The sequence below is a fragment of the Rhopilema esculentum genome, chromosome 18 (genome assembly GCF_057945365.1).
Source record: "Rhopilema esculentum isolate cy_ngs chromosome 18, ASM5794536v1, whole genome shotgun sequence".
In the NCBI taxonomy this organism is placed as follows: domain Eukaryota; kingdom Metazoa; phylum Cnidaria; class Scyphozoa; order Rhizostomeae; family Rhizostomatidae; genus Rhopilema; species Rhopilema esculentum.
This window is the reverse complement of record NC_142832.1, coordinates 7,242,709-7,267,852: the sequence shown is the minus strand read 5'-3', so window position 1 is coordinate 7,267,852 and position 25,144 is coordinate 7,242,709. Positions and strand designations below refer to the sequence as shown.

General features: G+C 34.4%; 1 protein-coding gene across 1 annotated transcript; it reads left to right on the top strand.

Annotated features, from left to right (window-relative positions):
• The first annotated feature begins 1,403 nt into the window (after nt 1-1,403).
• Nucleotides 1,404-22,436, top strand: LOC135696691 (monocarboxylate transporter 13). Its single transcript, XM_065216175.2, has 4 exons — nt 1,404-1,670; nt 8,732-9,321; nt 9,546-9,915; nt 21,833-22,436. Exons 1-4 carry the CDS (start codon nt 1,499-1,501, stop codon nt 22,252-22,254), a joined length of 1,554 nt encoding a protein of 517 aa, XP_065072247.2. The 5' UTR covers nt 1,404-1,498; the 3' UTR covers nt 22,255-22,436.
• Nucleotides 22,437-25,144: the final 2,708 nt, after the last annotated feature.

Sequence of the window (25,144 nt, the reverse complement as noted above, 5' to 3'; positions counted from 1 at the left end):
ATTAGTTTGTACTCGGAACGCCAAAAAGCCTGAGTGAACGCCACAGATCTTCGGGCCTAAGTATATGGAATGTACCCTGGCAATCAATACAGCAGCTTCTTGTTATTAACATCGATGTGAACCAAAGGTCACCCTTTCTTTCTTTTTCCAACGCATGAATCCTCCTCTCCCAAATTTTTTCTAAAAATCAAAAATCAATGTTTTGCTGAGCATCGTCGAACTGTCTATTCCGAGCGGTGTAGTAATTTGTTAAATTTTAGTCTGGGAGATGCATTTTTAGCCATTCTAGAGGCTTGATTTCAAAAATTTTCTTCCGCGTCGGACCCAACCATGGTGGGTCCTCCTTTGTCACTAAACTTAATCCTTAGCCCAACCCCAAATTCAATTTTGTGGCCGCCGCCTCTGTCCGATTCAATAGTGCGATTCGACGCCCGAAACTTTCAAGTTGTTGAAAAAACTACAATTTAATAACTACTGAAGAATAACAAACTTGAACCATGTTTGTATATCATACACCATATATGCGATGACACGCTTATAAGCCAATTAAAAATAGCTTGATATTTTACCGAACCACGATCGAGAAGGTCAAATGTTAGGATTACATAACTTTTCCATTCATATTCGCATTCTTAGTCAAAGCTTGTTTATGAAATTTTGGATTCAAATTGCAAAAATCGATTTCCCTTCTAGAAACACATGCTTTATATAACCACGATATTCTGTGACGATATATAGATAGGGCGCAAAAATCGACTTGGCCACCCCAGGGAAAACATAGCCACCCCGCCACTGTAACTACGTATAGATGAAATCCAAAATGGGGGACTGGGTCAAGTACCCCAGTCTAAAAATAGCACTTGGGGGCATTTTTCGGTTTGTGTCTGTTCGGCATCGTCATCAGCGTGTGAAATTACCCCCGTGTACCCATTTTCATGCTGGTATCACAAGTTGCACAATTCAAGTCAAATACTGTGTTTAGACTATTTCTAAAACGAGCTTTGTTACGTAACTTTTACGTAACTAAATCATGTGATCAGAAAGATGCAACATCTGACAACTGAAGATTAGGGCCTTACCATGCGGTAACGTTGAGAACGGTCAAGAAAGCATGCATGAAATTATTTACATATCATTGAAAACTGTTTCGAGATTAGATATAAACAAAAAATAGTTGACATAGCAACGTTTGTATTCCTAGGAAAAAATATACACGTATAACCTGTAACTACGTAACAAATTTATTGCAATAATTCGTAAGCTTGGTCAAACAAAACCAGCGTCATTTCCGCTGAAAATTGGTTTTCTATTGAAACTGCAAGACTGGTGCAAGAAGCGATTGGCCCGTAACACCTATTGTCTGAGATAAAAGGTTATTCAATTGTTTGCGAAGCTCACCGTCTGGTACCTGCTATGTCACGTGCATGGTCTATCGCAGACCTTAGGTCTGTGACGGCTTCTCATATCCAGTATCAACAATCTTTTTCTCGTCGAGAAAATGGCTGGCAACGATGCAGAGCGGACAAAAAGCAGAAAGCAAGTTCTCTTTCAGTACATTCTGTGTGCCTCGGCATTTCTAGTCCAGTTTACAGCGTTTGGATTTTACCGCGGGTTCGGATCCATTTACGTGTCGATGCAGGAAAAGTTTACAGAAGGCAACGCGTTGATAGGTACGAGAAAATATTTTCAATTCACCTGTAAATTTCAAGGTAATGCTAAATTGATACATCCTTATTCATAACTTAGTTCCAATGTAATTTCATTACCGAAATCTGAAGAGTTTTGTTACATTGGAAGTCATTAAAATTTTTCTGCGTGTGCACCAAAAAATCTAATTGGCATAGCACGAAATGGCGGAAGCAGGTCATATGTAACTGAACCGATTAAAACCCTCAAAAAGCCATTATCCATTCATGTCTTCTGATGAGTAGATGAAAAACTAACCAAAGTAGCTATGAAAAGTAAAAAAATTTGACAAAGCCCAGTGTATTTCGGATGTACAAATTTGCGGTGTACAGCATGTGTGGTACACCTGCGCGTCCTTTAGGCCCACAATCCCTGCCGAAAGTTTTAGAACACTGGCGTCAGTTTCCAATGTCAAAATCAATCATCCCCTTCTCCCCCACGGAACAATGTTGGTTTACTACGTAACGGGTTAGGATTTTAGGAAGCACTTTCTTTTGCGCTTCTTTTATGATATTTCTCTAAATTATCAACATTATTGTTCTAGGAGGAAGGGGGCGGAAGTAGTATATCGGTGTCTTTTCGAACATTTTGCCAGAAAGGTCCCCACAGGTAACTTGGGGACGACGTTGCTAAAACGAGGAACAAGCGGAACAACCTAGTAACAAGCGGAACAACCCAGTAACAACCCAGTAACAACCCAGTAACAACCCAGTAACAACCCAGTAACAACCCAGTAACAACCCAGTAACAACCCAGTAACAACCCAGTAACAACCCAGGAACAACCCAGTAACAACCCAGTAACAACCCAGTAACAGCCCAGTAACAACCCAGTAACAACCCAGTAACAAGCGGAACAACCTAGTAACAAGCGGAACAACCTAGTAACAACCCAGTAACAAGCGGAAATGTGAATTAATTGTTTATAAATAACACGTTGGGGCGTTTATAATCAAACTCTCTGAAGTTCGTGTGGGCTAGCACGTGCACTATCAAGAGGCCGTCAAACACTTTTGTTATGTAATTTTTTGGTAGTTCGCGACCATTATCCCTCCTTTTCTGGACTTGCTACAAGTCTCTCTCTCTCCATTGGTAATCTAAAATCTCTCCCTCTGAAAAGTAAAGAAAGGGAAAAAGGAAAAAATGGGAGGGAACGAGAGGGTCTCTATGATTTTTCAGATTACTAAATGGATAGAGAAAGACTTGTAGCAAATCCACTCCTTTTCACACAACCGTACATTGTTTGATGGATCAGAAAACCTGTCGTTGTGGTTTTTCACTTGAAACAAACACCGACATAGCAAGGCAAGGGCTGGTACACAAAGAGCCCAAATTGAGGAGTCGAAAATTGTGGTGGGGGATAATATTTAGAGCAGGCAGGTAAATAATAGGGGGCGGGGGGGCCTAACGCCCCTCAAAGGTTGGGAAACCCAGTTACAGTTAGAAAACTTGAAAGTTCACTTAATTTTTCCTAACTTTAATCACCAAATATGTGAATTTCATAGCTTAGGGATTTTGGGATTTTAAATGTTAAAATCGTAGACCTTATTAAAATTCGAACACTGGAGCAGACACATCTTCCAGTCGTTTTTATATGTGAAGCCCTGGATCTCAAATTGCACCATTACACCGTTTTGTTTTCTTTTTGACAGGGGTGAAGTTAAGTTGAATTATTTTTAACAGGCAAGGTGAATCTCTGGATAAGAAGTTTGAATTTTACCATCAGTAGTGATTGAGCGTGCAATTTTGAAGAAATCACACCCTTTGTTGATCAGAACAACTGAAAAAAGGGAATTTTCTCAAGAAACTACGAGTAGCCAATTCATTTAAAACATTAAAACCTATCATTGCAAGTACTCAAAGCTTCTTAACGAGTGTATACTTAGGGATATAAAAGCTTAGATCATAGCAGGGACGTACCGACCGGAGGATTTGGGGGATGTGTCATACCCCCTAACTCTGCCAATCAACAATTTTTCAGGCTAAAAATTCATTTTTCGCCAAGTAAGGGCCAAAACAGGAAAATAACAGGGATGGCGCTATCGGGTGTCTTGGGGGGGCAGCTGCTCCCCCCAAAAGTTCCAAATGACACCCTGTCGGCAGCCCATTTTAAGAAAAGAAAAAGGACGGTCGGCACTTTGAAACTGTCGAATGAGGAATTTTTTATAAGAACCTTTAAATTGAAATTCAGGCTATGTTTTTGACTATCAGTAAAACCATTAAAACCTTAAAAACTATGATGATGGATTGTTCAAAAGTAATCTGGGTGTAAGCAGTGCAATTGTTAAATGTTGTGCAATTGTTAGAGGAGGGTTCAGGCCCATTTGCAAACAAAGTTTGAAAATTCAGCTTCAAAGCACCGCTAGATGGGAAAGATATCTCGTTTGAGAGAAAGTTTTGTAGGAGGTTTCACAACTTTGTTCAGAATAACATTTTAAAGTGCCTCAGCCTCATCTTGTTCTTAATTTGTTCGTAACTCTTGACCAATTTGAATCAATTAAATTTAACCAATTTGGAGGCTCGTATTCTTATAAAATTGTTCTTATGAGAAAAGATTTTATCAAAAACTGTCGCCCAACTGAAATTAGGAATCTGGGAGGCATCAAATAACCAGGACGGAAAGGGGGCAGAGGGGGAAAATTTCCGCAGGGTTTCAAGGTTCCACAGAGCCTTTTAAAGTAATGTATTCAGTTGTTAAGAATATAATTAATCTAACATAACAAAAGCGTGCCCAAGAAAAGCAAGAAATTCTGGAATGTCTTTTAAGGGAATGGTCGCAAAAGATTTCTCTTCAGCGGTTGGAAAGTCTCTTCTGCTGTCTCATTCCAGGGCTTGCAATAACTATCAAATGCGTAGCCATTTTCACTGTGAAAAAGATATTTCCATGATATTCCACCAAAGCGGGCCATGATGCTAAACCTTGACTTTGTCCTTGACCTTTTTGAAAAAGATATCCAAAAAGCTTTATCATACTGTCTTAAGCAGAAACCCAGCAACAAATGGCCAAAATTTGCTTAGCCATCAAACTGTACAAGGGCCTACTAGCGAGGCACATCAAAACATTTGCCTATCGATTTGTGTAATTTTTGAAACGTTTCAACGAAATTTTTTCTTTAAAGAAAGTAAACATGATTTGATTGACGGGTTTTTTTTCATTCATTTTCAAAAAAAATAAAGATCTAAAGAAAGTGTAAAGGGAAGTTCATGAAATATGTCGGCAACCATTTTATAGTCATCGGCACCTTAATTTTTTCTAAGATTGTCGGCACATTGTGGTTTGGTTTCTAGCGCCACCCCTGGTAAAGAAAGGGGCAAATGAGCTCATTGAGACGTTTATCTTGTGGTAGAGCGCGGTTGTAAGACTTTTTTGTTAATTGAAAAGTTGTTTTGCTCATTCATATATGCAATGTGATTGTATAAAGAAGAAAAAGAGGGGTTTAGAAGAAGTTAGGCCTGTTAAGTCAAAATCTTGCATCAATCGTACAAAGTATGATACCATCATGAAAACTTTACAACTTATGTAGCTTGAGGTGTAGAATTTGCTGCAAAACAGACCCAAACTAAAAAACTCTAAAGCTATTATAAGCTATTATTAGAACATTGAACATGGTCTGTGCCCTCGAAAAGAAGATAGTCACTTGTGAGCGATTGAACTAGGGTGTTTCTGCAAAATTATGACACAAAGCAAACAAAGTCTATAAAATATACCAGTTTTATTCCCCCACGTCTTTTTTGAAAGTTTCCTATGATATTAACAGTTTGCGGCATTTTAAAAAGTCTCAAAACATACGTACTCTAGTGTCTCTAATAGACGGCCCCCCGTGTATTAATTTCAGAAGAATTTGCCCTCCCCCCCGTCGCTTATTAGCACCCCCTTCTCTAAAATTTTACAAATCAAGTCACTTGATTTTCATTATTCGTTGTTTTCCATAGTTTTTTGTAAAATCTCAACCGTACAAAGGAAACTGATGATTTTTGACTTGGAAGTTAAAAGCTGTAAATTTTATTTATCTTTGTATGGTTGCAATTTTCTCTAAAGCTATCCAAGAAACTGAAACCAAATTTTGACAGTTTATTCTAAAAGGTACTTCGATTTCAAAGAAGGATTGCCGACATGAACATCCCCATTTTATTAGCAACCCCTTCCATTAAAAACTGGTCGACATGGACACCTCCTTCTATTAGCACCCCATTCTATTGAAAATTGGCCGGAATGAACACCCCCCCCCCCCTTCTATTACCTCTCTCCTTCTATCAGAGACACTAGAGTATGTACTCTGAATCAATGTACAACGTTTTGTTTCATAATTTATTGCTTCAATCGCACCATCGAATCACGAAAAAGTAGACACGCGCATTTTACTTCCCAAAATGCGACAAAAAATGCAACAGAAAAAATTGACCCAGAAATCAGCATCTGAACCGTACATGGATGTCGTTGTAATGCCGGTCGGACTGATAAAAAGCGATGGTTTCAAAGAAAATGTTTGCAGTTGGTGACGTTGTTGGTATGCTTTTGTTATAACTCTGCGGTAGAAAAAAAAGAAGCGGTTGGGGTGTTTGAATATCATACCTTGGCATTCTTATCAATGTTACAATTTTATAGCTGTAGCTAGAAACTAAATTTCTGCCTCGTCGTGGTGCGTTAGTAGCCTCCCCTGGCGCTATGATAGCCTTTTTCTAGTTATTCTAGGTTGTCGCAAGGTAACGTAAGACAGTTTAATAATGATGAAATTCGGTCCGTTGAGGGAGTCGCACTAACGTTTTTAGGGCCCTCGGGCCCCACCATAGACGTGAAAGTCTGAACATCTTTTTCCAGAAACTTAATGATAAAAAAAATTTTATGTGTTTTGAAAAATCAATTGAAAGCTGAAAATTTTTCCTCTTAATCTACCAAAACAATCAATTAATGAGTCGAACAAATACATTTTTTTCTATGTATAAGAATTTTTTCCTCAATTCTTTATTGATAATTTGGCGCCCTTAATCATAACAAAATGTCTTGGTTTACTTACTTCCCGAGGCGTCACCATCGTAGTCGCAGAAGGGTAAACAGATTTTCGAACATGAGTGACCCTATTTTGCTGAAAAATGCACCCTTTCAAGCAATTTTACCTTGGTACGGTAGCTTTTTTGGGTTTCAGTTTATTGCGCTTCTTGAATGAACATTTTAAAATCTGTTTAAATGTTATCCAATTTTTGCATTAATCTGTTAGCAGATTTAGCTATCTCATTCTCTCTAACTGGTGCAAAGATTATAGATATTTTATTTTTTTTTTAATTGAGTGGAGTTGTTTCTGGCATTCTGAAGAGGGACCCCCAATTTTATTTTGATCCTTTATATGTCCTGATGTCAAAGCAAGTGTGAAAACAAAGTACCGGCAGTTTGTCACGGAAACTAAGAAATTTTCTCTTACTATAGGGAAGGCTATAATAAAGTAACAAATTATCGTTTCAATTCTTTCTAAAAAATCGGAAGTTTTGAGCTGTTTGTAAATTCTGTGACTTTCATTTTACAGTAATCACAGTAATCGGTTAGTTCAGATGGTCAATAAAATTCATAGAACCCTGGCTGCCGGCTCAAACTACCACAGAACAAAACAAACTGAAAATCGTAAGGGGTACCCAGCATCGTCGGCATTTTTCAGATATGCCAACACATAGAAAATGGTTTGGAGCCCTCTTCCTCACCCCCCTCTTCCCTCTTGAGCACACAACAAATAAAAAATGGTTTGGAGCCCTCTTCTTCACCCCCACCTCCCCTCCCCCCCTCTTGAGCACATTTGCTATCGCCGTCCTGCATACACAACAGATTTGCTTAAGGAACTTAACCCAAAACTTACATTCCCTTTTAGTTGGCAAATTTTAAATATTTCAACTTCCCTGTCTTTTCGAAGGTCTTTGCAAAGCTAGTTGAATTGGCTGGTCTTTGCAAAATTTACAAAGAGTGTCAAGCTAGAAAAAAATGTAGGCCGAAAAATACTTCAATATGACGTGTTCTCTTTTTCAAAGAAATTTCTTAAATCTCGTCACACAAATGGCTTACTTACTTCACTTTCTCGTGCCAGATAACGCGTACAGATTTTCTTAATGGTTCTGTAAAGATAGGTTTAAGAAATGTAACTGTGAATAACAAACGCATTTTCTGCAGAAAATAAAATAAATTTGAAAAATTGCACAATACAATTCCTTCACATTACAAAGCAGTGTGACCATTTGATGTGTCATAAAAGGAAGAAATAGAGACTCTTGTGCTAAAAAATCTTTGCTATCTGTGCCAAATACATTTTGTTTCAACCACGTGAAAAAGTAAATGACTGAGATGGCAGAATTTTTTCATCGGATTGGTTTTTACGCATTCTTAAAACTATTTTTGCAAAAATCCATGCATGTTCTATGCCACAAACTTTGGTAGTACCAGAGACACATATGCTTAAGAATAGGAACCTTTGGGCTTATCACCCTATTAAAATCATGTACAAATCGATAGTATGGATACAACTTAGACTAAAGGACATATAAAGATTTCACTGTAGCAGTGTTTGGTTGTTGGTATTTAAACTCTTAAGAGTTTCAGACGAAAAGCTTTGGTTTACTCGAATGCTTGCTTTTTTAAAGCCATTTTTAAAGACTCATTGCTAACAATGAGCCATTGCGCTACGCAAGCACCCCATAGTGCATTTTTAGACAGTCTGAAATCAATTTAATGCCATTGAAGACAGTTTACTGCCATTGTTTGGATCGTCGCCACGCTCGCAAAGGCCCATTGTTAGCAATGAGTCTTTAAGTTAGGTACCACTAAAAGATTGTTTGCAATATTTGTTGTAAAATTTTTTCGTTTTTTCAAGTGTTGAAAGGGGGCTACCAAACTCTTTACTGGTCCAAAATGTTTCCTTTCCTACATTTACCCAAGGTTAGCATGTCAGTCACCTGGTTCTTAGATTTCATTTTGGTCACAAAAACTCCTACTCTGAATAATTCAATAATAGCTCCAGATCAACTATAATCCTGCAGTTTTGTGATATGATTATTGAACTTTTTTGCAGCGTGGACCGGCTCCATGTCATTATCAATGGTGTTCCTATTTACGCCGATTACTTTCAGAGTCTTCGACCTGGTTGGCTATAGACTCTCACTACTACTTGGAGGAACATTAATTGGCCTTTCTCTCATGGCGACCTCTTTTGCATCCAGTATATTTGTAACTTATTTCACACTTGGACTTGTGTTTGCGATAGGACAAAGTTTGTGTTATTTTGCTCCGTTGCTGATTTTGCCCCTCTATTTCAAAAAGAACTTATCACTGGCACACGGAATAGTGATGTGCGGGAGTAGCCTCGGAGGCCTCGCTCAGGCTCCCGGTCTCGGTTTCATGTTGCAAAAGTATGGATTCAGCAGTGGAATGCGGCTATCTAGCGTGATCGCACTGTTTGTAATAGCAGTATCTGTGTTATTCAAGCGGCCTGAGGAGAGTTTTGGGCCAAATCCATTAATGTTCAAGAAGGAGAGAAAGAAAGAAATAACGACCAAGAGTAGAAATGAGGAGATACCTCTACTAAGAAACTATGCTTACATCATGTATGTTATTGCTTCCATGCTGATCAGTTTTGGGGTTTTCACACCCTTTGTCCACTTGGTGAGAACCAAACTAGTTTGCCTCATTTTTTATACCATATTAGTATATTTCAACATTTCCTTTTTCCTTCTTTGATATTTCTGAGCAATATCAGATTGCCCTGAAATTACTCTCACAATCAATATTGGTAGCATGTTGTTCTTTTCTTTCTAAAATACGTTTTCTTGTACATTGCCTTTTTTGTAAAGAGCATCAAATTCAAAACAATGCCTTGTCTATCATAGGTACGCTTAGCGATGGATACAGGGATCTCATACTCAATGGCGATATTTCTACCAGGCATCATCTCTTTGGCGCAAGCTGTTGGTAAGGTAGGCTTCGGCAAGCTTGCATCTCTCCCGAAATACAACAAGCTCTCACTCAGCAAATGGGCCGCCATCGTTATAGGCATAGTGACAACACTTGTTCCAATATTAACCTCCTTTATTGGCCTTGCTGCATATTCCTGTCTCTATGGTATTGCTGACGGCAGTATTGCGGTGTCTACTATGCTTGTCATCAGAGACCTGATAACAAGTAAACAATTCAATAGAGGATACAGTGCATACATTATCTGCCAATGCTTGGCCCTCCTTGCTGGTCCACCGTTTGCAGGTTTGCCAATCATATTAAATTTTGCAATTACAAGCATTTCTGTCTTCAGGTTTTGCGCTGTTTTAATTAATTATCCTCAATGCTTTCTTTAAAGCAGTTTATTCTGATAGCAGTCTGTTATGGTATCATCTGTTTGTGTATGAATGCATCTTATATCTTGAAAAACAACGTTACTACTCTGAGCTTTTAAAAAGATGGTAAGGAAATAGTTTCAAATGCAGAAAACTACTTGATACTTGTCGAACTTTGTCCTAAAAAGGCATAACAACAATCCCGTGACAAGGAACACTCTCAACAGCCTTATATTTGGTTCCGTTTAATTCTGTTTTTATAACCAATTACTCACCAACAGACTTTCCCTTCTCTCCCTATTTAGATACATTACTTGTTCTTAAACTGCACTTTGCTTGTTCCTCCATTTTTTGTGCTGCTGTACTTGTTTGTTTACATTTCTTCGGCTGCCTAATATGCCTAATATTTGCATAATATTTGCCTAATATTTGTTCTTACGTCGTTCTTGAGTTGTTTTTGCTTTGTTCTTGATTAGTTCTTGATTTGTTCTTGATTTGTTCTTGCGTTGTTCTTGATTTGTTCTTGATTTGTTCTTGCGTTGTTCTTGATTTGTTCTTGATTTGTTCTTGATTTGTTCTTGATTTGTTCTTGATTTGTTCTTGCGTTGTTCTTGATTTGTTCTTGATTTGTTCTTGATTTGTTCTTGATTTGTTCTTGATTTGTTCTTGCGTTGTTCTTGATTTGTTCTTGATTTGTTCTTGATTTGTTCTTGATTTGTTCTTGCGTTGTTCTTGATTTGTTCTTGATTTGTTCTTGCGTTGTTCTTGATTTGTTCTTGATTTGTTCTTGATTTGTTCTTGATTTGTTCTTGCGTTGTTCTTGATTTGTTCTTGATTTGTTCTTGATTTGTTTTTGCTTTGTTCTTGCGTTGTTCTTGATTTGTTCTTGATTTGTTCTTGCGTTGTTCTTGATTTGTTCTTGATTTGTTCTTGCGTTGTTCTTGATTTGTTCTTGATTTGTTCTTGATTTGTTCTTGATTTGTTCTTGCGTTGTTCTTGATTTGTTCTTGATTTGTTCTTGCGTTGTTCTTGATTTGTTCTTGATTTGTTCTTGATTTGTTCTTGATTTGTTCTTGCGTTGTTCTTGATTTGTTCTTGATTTGTTCTTGCGTTGTTCTTGATTTGTTCTTGATTTGTTCTTGCGTTGTTCTTGATTTGTTCTTGATTTGTTCTTGATTTGTTCTTGATTTGTTCTTGCGTTGTTCTTGATTTGTTCTTGATTTGTTCTTGATTTGTTTTTGCTTTGTTCTTGCGTTGTTCTTGATTTGTTCTTGATTTGTTCTTGCGTTGTTCTTGATTTGTTCTTGATTTGTTCTTGCGTTGTTCTTGATTTGTTCTTGATTTGTTCTTGATTTGTTCTTGATTTGTTCTTGCGTTGTTCTTGATTTGTTCTTGATTTGTTCTTGATTTGTTCTTGATTTGTTCTTGCGTTGTTCTTGATTTGTTCTTGATTTGTTCTTGATTTGTTCTTGATTTGTTCTTGCGTTGTTCTTGATTTGTTCTTGATTTGTTCTTGATTTGTTCTTGCGTTGTTCTTGATTTGTTCTTGATTAGTTCTTGATTTGTTCTTGCGTTGTTCTTGAGTTGTTTTTGCTTTGTTCTTGATTTGTTCTTGATTTGTTCTTGATTTGTTCTTGATTTGTTCTTGATTTGTTCTTGCGTTGTTCTTGATTTGTTCTTGATTTGTTCTTGATTTGTTCTTGATTTGTTCTTGCGTTGTTCTTGATTTGTTTTTGCTTTCTTCTTGATTTGTTCTTGCGTTGTTCTTGATTTGTTCTTGATTTGTTCTTGATTTGTTCTTGCGTTGTTCTTGATTTGTTCTTGATTTGTTCTTGATTTGTTCTTGCGTTGTTCTTGATTTGTTCTTGATTAGTTCTTGATTTGTTCTTGCGTTGTTCTTGAGTTGTTTTTGCTTTGTTCTTGATTTGTTCTTGATTTGTTCTTGATTTGTTCTTGATTTCTTCTTGATTTGTTCTTGATTTGTTCTTGCGTTGTTCTTGATTTGTTCTTGATTTGTTCTTGATTTGTTCTTGATTTGTTCTTGATTTGTTCTTGATTTGTTCTTGATTTGTTCTTGCGTTGTTCTTGATTTGTTCTTGATTTGTTCTTGATTTGTTCTTGATTAGTTCTTGATTTGTTCTTGATTTGTTCTTGCGTTGTTCTTGATTTGTTCTTGATTAGTTCTTGATTTGTTCTTGATTAGTTCTTGATTTGTTCTTGATTTATTCTTGCGTTGTTCTTGATTTGTTCTTGATTTGTTCTTGATTTGTTCTTGATTAGTTCTTGATTTGTTCTTGATTTGTTCTTGCGTTGTTCTTGATTTGTTCTTGATTTGTTCTTGATTTGTTCTTGATTTGTTCTTGATTAGTTCTTGATTTGTTCTTGATTTGTTCTTGCGTTGTTCTTGATTTGTTCTTGATTTGTTCTTGATTTGTTCTTGATTAGTTCTTGATTTGTTCTTGATTTGTTCTTGCGTTGTTCTTGATTTGTTCTTGATTAGTTCTTGATTTGTTCTTGATTAGTTCTTGATTTGTTCTTGATTTGTTCTTGCGTTGTTCTTGATTTGTTCTTGATTTGTTCTTGATTTGTTCTTGATTTGTTCTTGCGTTGTTCTTGAGTTGTTTTTGCTTTGTTCTTGATTTGTTCTTGCGTTGTTCTTGATTTGTTCTTGATTAGTTCTTGATTTGTTCTTGATTAGTTCTTGATTTGTTCTTGATTTGTTCTTGCGTTGTTCTTGATTTGTTCTTGATTTGTTCTTGATTTGTTCTTGATTTGTTCTTGATTTGTTCTTGCGTTGTTCTTGATTTGTTCTTGATTTGTTCTTGATTTGTTCTTGATTAGTTCTTGATTTGTTCTTGATTTGTTCTTGCGTTGTTCTTGATTTGTTCTTGATTAGTTCTTGATTTGTTCTTGATTAGTTCTTGATTTGTTCTTGATTTATTCTTGCGTTGTTCTTGATTTGTTCTTGATTTGTTCTTGATTTGTTCTTGATTAGTTCTTGATTTGTTCTTGATTTGTTCTTGCGTTGTTCTTGATTTGTTCTTGATTTGTTCTTGATTTGTTCTTGATTTGTTCTTGATTAGTTCTTGATTTGTTCTTGATTTGTTCTTGCGTTGTTCTTGATTTGTTCTTGATTTGTTCTTGATTTGTTCTTGATTAGTTCTTGATTTGTTCTTGATTTGTTCTTGCGTTGTTCTTGATTTGTTCTTGATTAGTTCTTGATTTGTTCTTGATTAGTTCTTGATTTGTTCTTGATTTGTTCTTGCGTTGTTCTTGATTTGTTCTTGATTTGTTCTTGATTTGTTCTTGATTTGTTCTTGCGTTGTTCTTGAGTTGTTTTTGCTTTGTTCTTGATTTGTTCTTGCGTTGTTCTTGATTTGTTCTTGATTAGTTCTTGATTTGTTCTTGATTAGTTCTTGATTTGTTCTTGATTTGTTCTTGCGTTGTTCTTGATTTGTTCTTGATTAGTTCTTGATTTGTTCTTGATTAGTTCTTGATTTGTTCTTGATTTGTTCTTGCGTTGTTCTTGATTTGTTCTTGATTTGTTCTTGATTTGTTCTTGCGTTGTTCTTGATTTGTTCTTGATTTGTTCTTGATTTGTTCTTGCGTTGTTCTTGATTTGTTCTTGATTAGTTCTTGATTTGTTCTTGCGTTGTTCTTGAGTTGTTTTTGCTTTGTTCTTGATTTGTTCTTGATTTGTTCTTGATTTGTTCTTGATTTCTTCTTGATTTGTTCTTGATTTGTTCTTGCGTTGTTCTTGATTTGTTCTTGATTTGTTCTTGATTTGTTCTTGATTTGTTCTTGATTTGTTCTTGATTTGTTCTTGATTTGTTCTTGCGTTGTTCTTGATTTGTTCTTGATTTGTTCTTGATTTGTTCTTGATTAGTTCTTGATTTGTTCTTGATTTGTTCTTGCGTTGTTCTTGATTTGTTCTTGATTAGTTCTTGCGTTGTTCTTGATTTGTTCTTGATTAGTTCTTGATTTGTTCTTGCGTTGTTCTTGAGTTGTTTTTGCTTTGTTCTTGATTTGTTCTTGATTTGTTCTTGATTTGTTCTTGATTTGTTTTTGCTTTGTTCTTGCGTTGTTCTTGATTTGTTCTTGATTTGTTCTTGCGTTGTTCTTGATTTGTTCTTGATTTGTTCTTGATTTGTTCTTGATTTGTTCTTGATTTGTTCTTGCGTTGTTCTTGATTTGTTCTTGATTTGTTCTTGATTTGTTCTTGATTAGTTCTTGATTTGTTCTTGCGTTGTTCTTGATTTGTTCTTGATTTGTTCTTGATTTGTTCTTGCGTTGTTCTTGATTTGTTCTTGATTTGTTCTTGATTTGTTCTTGCGTTGTTCTTGATTTGTTCTTGATTAGTTCTTGATTTGTTCTTGCGTTGTTCTTGAGTTGTTTTTGCTTTGTTCTTGATTTGTTCTTGATTTGTTCTTGATTTGTTCTTGATTTCTTCTTGATTTGTTCTTGATTTGTTCTTGCGTTGTTCTTGATTTGTTCTTGATTTGTTCTTGATTTGTTCTTGATTTGTTCTTGATTTGTTCTTGATTTGTTCTTGATTTGTTCTTGCGTTGTTCTTGATTTGTTCTTGATTTGTTCTTGATTTGTTCTTGATTAGTTCTTGATTTGTTCTTGATTTGTTCTTGCGTTGTTCTTGATTTGTTCTTGATTAGTTCTTGATTTGTTCTTGATTAGTTCTTGATTTGTTCTTGATTTATTCTTGCGTTGTTCTTGATTTGTTCTTGATTTGTTCTTGATTTGTTCTTGATTAGTTCTTGATTTGTTCTTGATTTGTTCTTGCGTTGTTCTTGATTTGTTCTTGATTTGTTCTTGATTTGTTCTTGATTTGTTCTTGATTAGTTCTTGATTTGTTCTTGATTTGTTCTTGCGTTGTTCTTGATTTGTTCTTGATTTGTTCTTGATTTGTTCTTGATTAGTTCTTGATTTGTTCTTGATTTGTTCTTGCGTTGTTCTTGATTTGTTCTTGATTAGTTCTTGATTTGTTCTTGATTAGTTCTTGATTTGTTCTTGATTTGTTCTTGCGTTGTTCTTGATTTGTTCTTGATTTGTTCTTGATTTGTTCTTGATTTGTTCTTGCGTTGTTCTTGAGTTGTTTTTGCTTTGTTCTTGATTTGTTCTTGCGTTGTTCTTGATTTGTTCTTGATTAGTTCTTGATTTGTTCTTGATTAGTTCTTGATTTGTTCTTGATTTGTTCTTGCGTTGTTCTTGATTTGTTCTTGATTAGTTCTTGATTTGTTCTTGATTAGTTCTTGATTTGTTCTTGATTTGTTCTTGCGTTGTTCTTGATTTGTTCTTGATTTGTTCTTGATTTGTTCTTGCGTTGTTCTTGATTTGTTCTTGATTTGTTCTTGATTTGTTCTTGCGTTGTTCTTGATTTGTTCTTGATTAGTTCTTGATTTGTTCTTGCGTTGTTCTTGAGTTGTTTTTGCTTTGTTCTTGATTTGTTCTTGATTTGTTCTTGATTTGTTCTTGATTTCTTCTTGATTTGTTCTTGATTTGTTCTTGCGTTGTTCTTGATTTGTTCTTGATTTGTTCTTGATTTGTTCTTGATTTGTTCTTGATTTGTTCTTGATTTGTTCTTGATTTGTTCTTGCGTTGTTCTTGATTTGTTCTTGATTTGTTCTTGATTTGTTCTTGATTAGTTCTTGATTTGTTCTTGATTTGTTCTTGCGTTGTTCTTGATTTGTTCTTGATTAGTTCTTGATTTGTTCTTGATTAGTTCTTGATTTGTTCTTGATTTATTCTTGCGTTGTTCTTGATTTGTTCTTGATTTGTTCTTGATTTGTTCTTGATTAGTTCTTGATTTGTTCTTGATTTGTTCTTGCGTTGTTCTTGATTTGTTCTTGATTTGTTCTTGATTTGTTCTTGATTTGTTCTTGATTAGTTCTTGATTTGTTCTTGATTTGTTCTTGCGTTGTTCTTGATTTGTTCTTGATTTGTTCTTGATTTGTTCTTGATTAGTTCTTGATTTGTTCTTGATTTGTTCTTGCGTTGTTCTTGATTTGTTCTTGATTAGTTCTTGATTTGTTCTTGATTAGTTCTTGATTTGTTCTTGATTTGTTCTTGCGTTGTTCTTGATTTGTTCTTGATTTGTTCTTGATTTGTTCTTGATTTGTTCTTGCGTTGTTCTTGAGTTGTTTTTGCTTTGTTCTTGATTTGTTCTTGCGTTGTTCTTGATTTGTTCTTGATTAGTTCTTGATTTGTTCTTGATTAGTTCTTGATTTGTTCTTGATTTGTTCTTGCGTTGTTCTTGATTTGTTCTTGATTAGTTCTTGATTTGTTCTTGATTAGTTCTTGATTTGTTCTTGATTTGTTCTTGCGTTGTTCTTGATTTGTTCTTGATTTGTTCTTGATTAGTTCTTGATTTGTTCTTGAGTTGTTCTTGAGTTGTTTTTGCTTTGTTCTTGATTTGTTCTTGCGTTGTTCTTGAGTTGTTCTTGCGTTGTTCTTGATTAGTTCTTGATTTGTTCTTGATTAGTTCTTGATTTGTTCTTGATTTGTTCTTGATTTGTTCTTGATTTGTTCTTGATTTGTTCTTGATTTGTTCTTGATTTGTTATTGATTTGTTCTTGATTTGTTCTTGATTTGTTCTTGATTAGTTCTTGATTTGTTCTTGCGTTGTTCTTGAGTTGTTTTTGCTTTGTTCTTGATTTGTTCTTGCGTTGTTCTTGAGTTGTTCTTGCGTTGTTCTTGATTAGTTCTTGATTTGTTCTTGATTAGTTCTTGATTTGTTCTTGATTTGTTCTTGCGTTGTTCTTGATTAGTTCTTGATTTGTTCTTGATTAGTTCTTGATTTGTTCTTGATTTGTTCTTGATTTGTTCTTGATTTGTTCTTGATTAGTTCTTGATTTGTTCTTGATTTGTTCTTGCGTTGTTCTTGCGTTGTTCTTGATTTGTTCTTGATTAGTTCTTGATTTGTTTTTGATTTGTTCTTGATTTGTTCTTGATTTGTTCTTGATTAGTTCTTGATTTGTTCTTGATTTGTTCTTGCGTTGTTCTTGATTTGTTCTTGATTTGTTCTTGATTTGTTCTTGATTTGTTCTTGCGTTGTTCTTGCGTTGTTCTTGATTTGTTCTTGATTTGTTCTTGATTTGTTCTTGATTTGTTCTTGATTTGTTCTTGATTTGTTCTTGATTTGTTCTTGATTTGTTCTTGATTTGTTCTTGATTAGTTCTTGATTTGTTCTTGATTAGTTCTTGATTTGTTCTTGATTTGTTCTTGATTTGTTCTTGATTTGTTCTTGATTAGTTCTTGATTTGTTCTTGATTTGTTCTTGCGTTGTTCTTGCGTTGTTCTTGATTTGTTCTTGATTAGTTCTTGATTTGTTTTTGATTTGTTCTTGAGTTGTTCTTGAGTTGTTTTTGCTTTGTTCTTGATTTGTTCTTGCGTTGTTCTTGAGTTGTTCTTGCGTTGTTCTTGATTAGTTCTTGATTTGTTCTTGATTAGTTCTTGATTTGTTCTTGATTTGTTCTTGATTTGTTCTTGATTTGTTCTTGATTTGTTCTTGATTTGTTCTTGATTTGTTATTGATTTGTTCTTGATTTGTTCTTGATTTGTTCTTGATTAGTTCTTGATTTGTTCTTGCGTTGTTCTTGAGTTGTTTTTGCTTTGTTCTTGATTTGTTCTTGCGTTGTTCTTGAGTTGTTCTTGCGTTGTTCTTGATTAGTTCTTGATTTGTTCTTGATTAGTTCTTGATTTGTTCTTGCGTTGTTCTTGAGTTGTTTTTGCTTTGTTCTTGATTTGTTTTTGCTTTGTTCTTGATTTGTTCTTGATTTGTTCTTGATTTGTTCTTGATTTGTTCTTGATTTGTTCTTGATTAGTTCTTGATTTGTTCTTGATTTGTTCTTGCGTTGTTCTTGCGTTGTTCTTGATTTGTTCTTGATTAGTTCTTGATTTGTTTTTGATTTGTTCTTGAGTTGTTCTTGAGTTGTTTTTGCTTTGTTCTTGATTTGTTCTTGCGTTGTTCTTGAGTTGTTCTTGCGTTGTTCTTGATTAGTTCTTGATTTGTTCTTGATTAGTTCTTGATTTGTTCTTGATTTGTTCTTGATTTGTTCTTGATTTGTTCTTGATTTGTTCTTGATTTGTTCTTGATTTGTTATTGATTTGTTCTTGATTTGTTCTTGATTTGTTCTTGATTAGTTCTTGATTTGTTCTTGCGTTGTTCTTGAGTTGTTTTTGCTTTGTTCTTGATTTGTTCTTGCGTTGTTCTTGAGTTGTTCTTGCGTTGTTCTTGATTAGTTCTTGATTTGTTCTTGATTAGTTCTTGATTTGTTCTTGATTTGTTCTTGCGTTGTTCTTGATTAGTTCTTGATTTGTTCTTGATTAGTTCTTGATTTGTTCTTGATTTGTTCTTGATTTGTTCTTGATTTGTTCTTGATTAGTTCTTGATTTGTTCTTGATTTGTTCTTGCGTTGTTCTTGCGTTGTTCTTGATTTGTTCTTGATTAGTTCTTGATTTGTTTTTGATTTGTTCTTGATTTGTTCTTGATTTGTTCTTGATTAGTTCTTGATTTGTTCTTGATTTGTTCTTGCGTTGTTCTTGATTTGTTCTTGATTTGTTCTTGATTTGTTCTTGATTTGTTCTTGCGTTGTTCTTGCGTTGTTCTTGATTTGTTCTTGATTTGTTCTTGATTTGTTCTTGATTTGTTCTTGATTTGTTCTTGATTTGTTCTTGATTTGTTCTTGATTTGTTCTTGATTTGTTCTTGATTAGTTCTTGATTTGTTCTTGATTAGTTCTTGATTTGTTCTTGATTTGTTCTTGCGTTGTTCTTGATTTGTTCTTGATTTGTTCTTGATTTGTTCTTGATTTGTTCTTGATTTGTTCTTGCGTTGTTCTTGATTTGTTCTTGATTAGTTCTTGATTTGTTCTTGATTAGTTCTTGATTTGTTCTTGATTTGTTCTTGCGTTGTTCTTGATTTGTTCTTGATTTGTTCTTGCGTTGTTCTTGATTTGTTCTTGATTTGTTCTTGATTTGTTCTTGATTTGTTCTTGATTTGTTCTTGCGTTGTTCTTGATTTGTTCTTGATTTGTTCTTGATTTGTTCTTGCGTTGTTCTTGATTTGTTCTTGATTTGTTCTTGATTTGTTCTTGATTTGTTCTTGCGTTGTTCTTGATTTGTTCTTGATTTGTTCTTGATTTGTTCTTGATTTGTTCTTGCGTTGTTCTTGATTTGTTCTTGATTTGTTCTTGATTAGTTCTTGATTTGTTCTTGATTTGTTCTTGCGTTGTTCTTGATTTGTTCTTGATTTGTTCTTGATTTGTTCTTGATTTGTTCTTGCGTTGTTCTTGCGTTGTTCTTGATTTGTTCTTGATTTGTTCTTGATTAGTTCTTGATTTGTTCTTGATTTGTTCTTGATTTGTTCTTGATTTGTTCTTGATTTGTTCTTGATTTGTTCTTGATTAGTTCTTGATTTGTTCTTGATTAGTTCTTGATTTGTTCTTGATTTGTTCTTGCGTTGTTCTTGATTTGTTCTTGATTTGTTCTTGATTTGTTCTTGATTTGTTCTTGATTTGTTCTTGCGTTGTTCTTGATTTGTTCTTGATTAGTTCTTGATTTGTTCTTGATTAGTTCTTGATTTGTTCTTGATTTGTTCTTGCGTTGTTCTTGATTTGTTCTTGATTTGTTCTTGCGTTGTTCTTGATTTGTTCTTGCGTTGTTCTTGATTTGTTCTTGATTTGTTCTTGATTTGATCTTGATTTGTTCTTGATTTGTTCTTGCGTTGTTCTTGATTTGTTCTTGATTAGTTCTTGATTTGTTTTTGATTTGTTCTTGATTTGTTCTTGATTTGTTCTTGATTTGTTCTTGCGTTGTTCTTGATTTGTTCTTGATTTGTTCTTGATTTGTTCTTGATTTGTTCTTGCGTTGTTCTTGATTTGTTCTTGATTTGTTCTTGATTTTTTCTTGATTTGTTCTTGATTTGTTCTTGCGTTGTTCTTGATTTGTTCTTGATTAGTTCTTGATTTGTTCTTGCGTTGTTCTTGATTTGTTCTTGATTTGTTCTTGATTTGTTCTTGATTTGTTCTTGCGTTGTTCTTGATTTGTTCTTGATTAGTTCTTGATTTGTTCTTGATTTGTTCTTGCGTTGTTCTTGATTTGTTCTTGATTTGTTCTTGATTTGTTCTTGATTTGTTTTTGCTTTGTTCTTGATTTGTTCTTGCGTTGTTCTTGATTTGTTCTTGATTTGTTCTTGATTTGTTCTTGATTTGTTCTTGATTTGTTCTTGCGTTGTTCTTGATTTGTTCTTGATTAGTTCTTGATTTGTTCTTGCGTTGTTCTTGATTTGTTCTTGATTTGTTCTTGATTTGTTCTTGATTTTTTCTTGATTTGTTTTTGCTTTGTTCTTGATTTGTTCTTGCGTTGTTCTTGATTTGTTCTTGATTTGTTCTTGATTTGTTCTTGATTTGTTCTTGATTTGTTCTTGTGTTGTTCTTGATTTGTTCTTGATTAGTTCTTGATTTGTTCTTGATTTGTTCTTGCGTTGTTCTTGATTTGTTCTTGCGTTGTTCTTGATTTGTTCTTGATTTGTTCTTGATTAGTTCTTGATTTGTTCTTGCGTTGTTCTTGAGTTGTTTTTGCTTTGTTCTTGATTTGTTCTTGATTTGTTCTTGATTTGTTCTTGCGTTGTTCTTGATTTGTTCTTGATTTGTTCTTGCGTTGTTCTTGATTTGTTCTTGATTTGTTCTTGATTTGTTCTTGATTTGTTCTTGATTTGTTCTTGATTTGTTCTTGATTTGTTCTTGCGTTGTTCTTGATTTGTTCTTGATTTGTTTTTGCTTTGTTCTTGATTTGTTCTTGATTTGTTCTTGATTTGTTCTTGATTTGTTCTTGCATTGTTCTTGCGTTGTTCTTGCATTGTTCTTGCATTGTTCTTGCATTGTTCTTGAGTTGTTCTTGGGTTGTTCCTGATTTGTTCCTTTTTTGTTCTTGCGTTGCTCTTGGGTTGTTCATGATTTGTTGTTGCATTGTTCTTGGTTGATTTTTTTATGGTTTTGCGTTTTTCCTGCTTTGTTTTTTAGTTGTTCTTGATTTCTTCTTGAATTTTTCTTGCGTTATTCTTGGTTGTTCGTTGTCCTTGCGTTGCTGTTTGGTTGTTAGTTGGTTGTTTTTTGGATATTCTTGGGTTTTTTTGAGCTGTTCCTGGGTTGTTCTGTCCTTTAGTAATGATTACAAATCTTCAAGTCGATCTTTTTAAACTGGTTTAGGCAACAGCTAATGCTGCAACTTGTTCAAAAAGCGTTTCAATCTTCTCTTGGATTGAGAAAGCCAACATTTCTACGACAAACGGTCACAATCACATACCTCGAAGGCCTTGAAGGGGTTTCAATTGAAAAATAACTAATAGCGTGCCACTTTCCGGAAAGTAAAAAGCCAATAATTATCATGGCACTCCAACACCTAAATTTGATCTTATCAGCGGTACAGAACTTGCGTTAGAAAGATTCAGTACTGCGCGATTGTGTTTGAAATTTAACGAAAGCAATTTGTTCTGAAGGGGATTAAAAGTGTTGCCAAAAAGGCTTCGTAAAGTTTCGATGACCGTATTGTTTAAAAAGCTGTCTCTTTTTCTTTTTTGTCTAGTCTGTGTCACGCTCTCGCTTATTATGTCTAGCTCATTCTTAAATTTAGAACTGAAAATGTTGTCTTGAAGCAGAAAGATGATTTCATCGAAAACTTTGGTCATTTTGCAGTGCTTGCTTGCTTATTTTTTGCAAGTTATTCCAATTTAAAATAATTGATGCTTTGTATAACAGGTCCTGAGAGCAGAAAATCTGTTTTCATGAGCAGCCTATAAATTCATTTGATGTCTAAGTGCATTAAAATTTTTTGCAGGATATTTGTACACGGTTTCAGGAACATACTCCCTTGCATTCTTCATTGCCGGTGGCTTTGCTGCTTTGGGAGGTTTTTCCATGTTCGCTGTGCAATATTTTCATTCGAAAAACAAAAGAACCTCTTTTTTCAACTTATTGTCCAAAGGATGCAGTTCCCAGCAAAATAAGAAGATTTTCAGTTTTATGCAGAGTTACACAAAACCAGATCATTCGAGAATCGAAAAAAACTGTTCAATAGATCCAGAACTTCCCAATTCGTTTATTTCGTTGCTTCAGCTAAATGACCCAAAAAACTATGTTGACGATTCTATACACGTGGAAAGGAACAAGAGCTTGCTGTCTTCAGATGAGGCTTGTTATGAAGTAGATGAAGCAGGTGGTTTCATGTTACCGCTTGGAGATAATGGTTTGGCTGCCTAAAGGCAAAAAAAAAACATTTAGTTAGAACTTTAGCATTATGAAATTAGTAAATTCAGAAATAGTACCGTTATCAATTCATTTATTTATTTCAAATCCATGTTATAATTGCAATATATATATAATATATAATTATACTTGCAATATATAATTATATTTGCGATAGATATATAGATATCAAATTCCTTTGGAAAGTGTTTAGTTTTTGTAAGTTATTAGGCGAAACACTTTTGCCTTTTATTGGAAAACTCGATTTATTTCCAAACATTATAGGATTAATTGCTTTCAACAGTGTTTGTTTAGAATTGAAACTTGCAGTTAAAGGAAATCAATGTTTGAAGCCAAATAGATGCAATTATTCAGTAGCATTTTGCGAATGGTTTGTTTCTCGATTTTATCATTTGGCAAGAAAAGTTGCTTGATTTGATCAATTTGGTACGTCTTCGACAATATTCAGAAAAAGTGTTTTAAAGAAAACGCTCTTAGCGATAGTTTCAACGATTGAATCAGCTGTCTTTGGAAATAGCTGCTGTTTTGAACGGGCAAAAGTCCTTGGTAGGGTAACGATCTCTACGAATATGCTTAGATAGTATTTCAAAAGCCAGAGCTGTAGGTTTATTGTATATACTATTGATGTTAAAGAACGGTAAAGCCAACTGCTGAAACAAAAGTTCATAAACTTTTTTATAAAGATACAGTTAGGTTTTCTGAAATTGTAGCCCTCTCCTTTTGATTTGTGGTACACAGAAATGACCATATTAAAAATAACCCGTTTCAACGAAACTTCTTTCTATCTGGTCTTTCTTTTGAAAGCTCTTATCTGCTGAAGGACTTAAGATCAAGTATTGAAGTTTTTATTTTGGAGCGGGTTTATATGTGGTAAAGAAGAATAGCAAAGCTCTAGTCTCAGTTGATTTAAACAAAATCGGGGGATATTTGCAAAGATAAAACCAGACAAAACGGGAAACAATGAATTTATCTAAATTTAACCCTTAATATAAATTTGTTACTAGTGTATTATTTTATCTAGTGTAAGAATTTTCACCTATTGGTGTTTTTTCTACTAGTAATTACCACCAGACTACTATAAGATTTCAACCTTTTTCATGAAACCCTTGTTCAGATATAACGTTTCAGCAAGCTCTAGTGCTTATATTAGCAGTTGTTACAAGTTAATTGTTAAAATACTACAGTCCCTGACAAGTGTTGCTAATTTGGAACCGCTCCCCCGGTTGAATCACTGCTAATTATATGATTATGGATAGACTTTGAATTAGTGAAAGGGGGTAAACGCTAGGTTTGTTTTCTTGTTACCCAGCAGGTATTTAGTGGTTTGTCTTTGCACCTGTGTCCAAGATTGCTAGTGGAAGCAAAATTGGCAAAAACCCTTTAAACCACTGAAATGGACAAGGCATATTTTCAAATTTTGCAGCACTTTCTTCTCTTCCCCATAACTTGTAAAATGAAACAGATTTTTGTCGATTTTTATCACGAAGGCAATACAGTTATTCTTGGCAAGGCAAAATTTTAAACATTATTTCCAAAAGTTTGGAAATTAAAAATTTCAAAGATGATATTTTAGATGTATATTTTTCTTTGGTTTTGCTTACTCGTAGATTCAGATTAACATACAGGCATTGGCCTAGCTAACACTGCATCAGTACAACACCGCATTTACTATTTGAAATCACTTATTTTATTTCAAACGTAAAATGGACAAGGCATAAATTACATAGAGATAAATTTTATGATGTATCGGGCCTTATAATTTGCTATATTTTTGTCACAACAAGTTGGTCGAAATATGTTTTATACCTTTTCTATTTTTATAAAATCAAATTATAGTCACAATTCACCGTCAAATAAAGATCCCAGACTGAGATAGGCCTTTGCTTGAGTTTTTATCTGAAAATGAATGAACAAGATAAAATTATCAACTTCGGAAGTAATAAAGACGTTTTTTATTTAAAAAGACGTCGTTTATTCTTACAATAATGTGGCAGCCAGTATTATCTGAGTGAAGAAGAACGTTCGGTACTCGAAATAAAAATAAAGCTTCAAAGCTTTTCCAGAATTCTCTTTCTTGGCAACTCGATGTCCGTCATGTGTTTAATGATCGAAAACAGGGCATCTGCAAGAAATATTATGAAATCTCGATGAAAAAATACCGATGAACAAATGTTGAAGCCATGGCAATTGACCTGCTTTGGGCATTATTTTGAAAACATACATGGCAGAAAAGTCCTGACATAAAATAGGGATATATACCTTGCATAACCACTGACATTCTGCAGTAAAATCTTGTAATTTGCAGAGAGAGGGCTTGAACAATTGTCAATATGTGTAAATGATTGACCGTTTTGAAAAGACAACATGCAAAATACAAAATACTAAGGTTTTCCCTTTGATTTTATACTTCAAACTCAAGATAAATGCAAAAAATTTGCCATCTCGAGACATAAGTTTAAAGCAAGTTGTAAGCCCTTGCTAGCACATTGAACCAATTATTTAAGGACTATTTGCCGAACATTAAAATCTGTTTTCTTAAAACTAACCCTGCTCTGCGTGAACAGACTGTACAAGTAAATATTGAAATTCCACCGCAAAAAATTTCCTTAGGCTGCGTTTACACGATACCGGATTACTCACGTATCGGATTACTTTTTATATCGGATAGAGGTCCCGTTTACACGGCTCCGCATTAATCCGATACGTCCCGTACCACTTTTGCGGAGTGAAATCACTCCGCTGTGAAAGTGGAATGAAAAGTGATCCGATACGTCCCGTACCACATTCCATCTCGTGTGAACGGGTGAATCCGATACGCTTTCACTCCGGAACCTCGTTCTGAATCTCAAGGAAAGTTCTCATCAACGGATTCTACATCTTTACC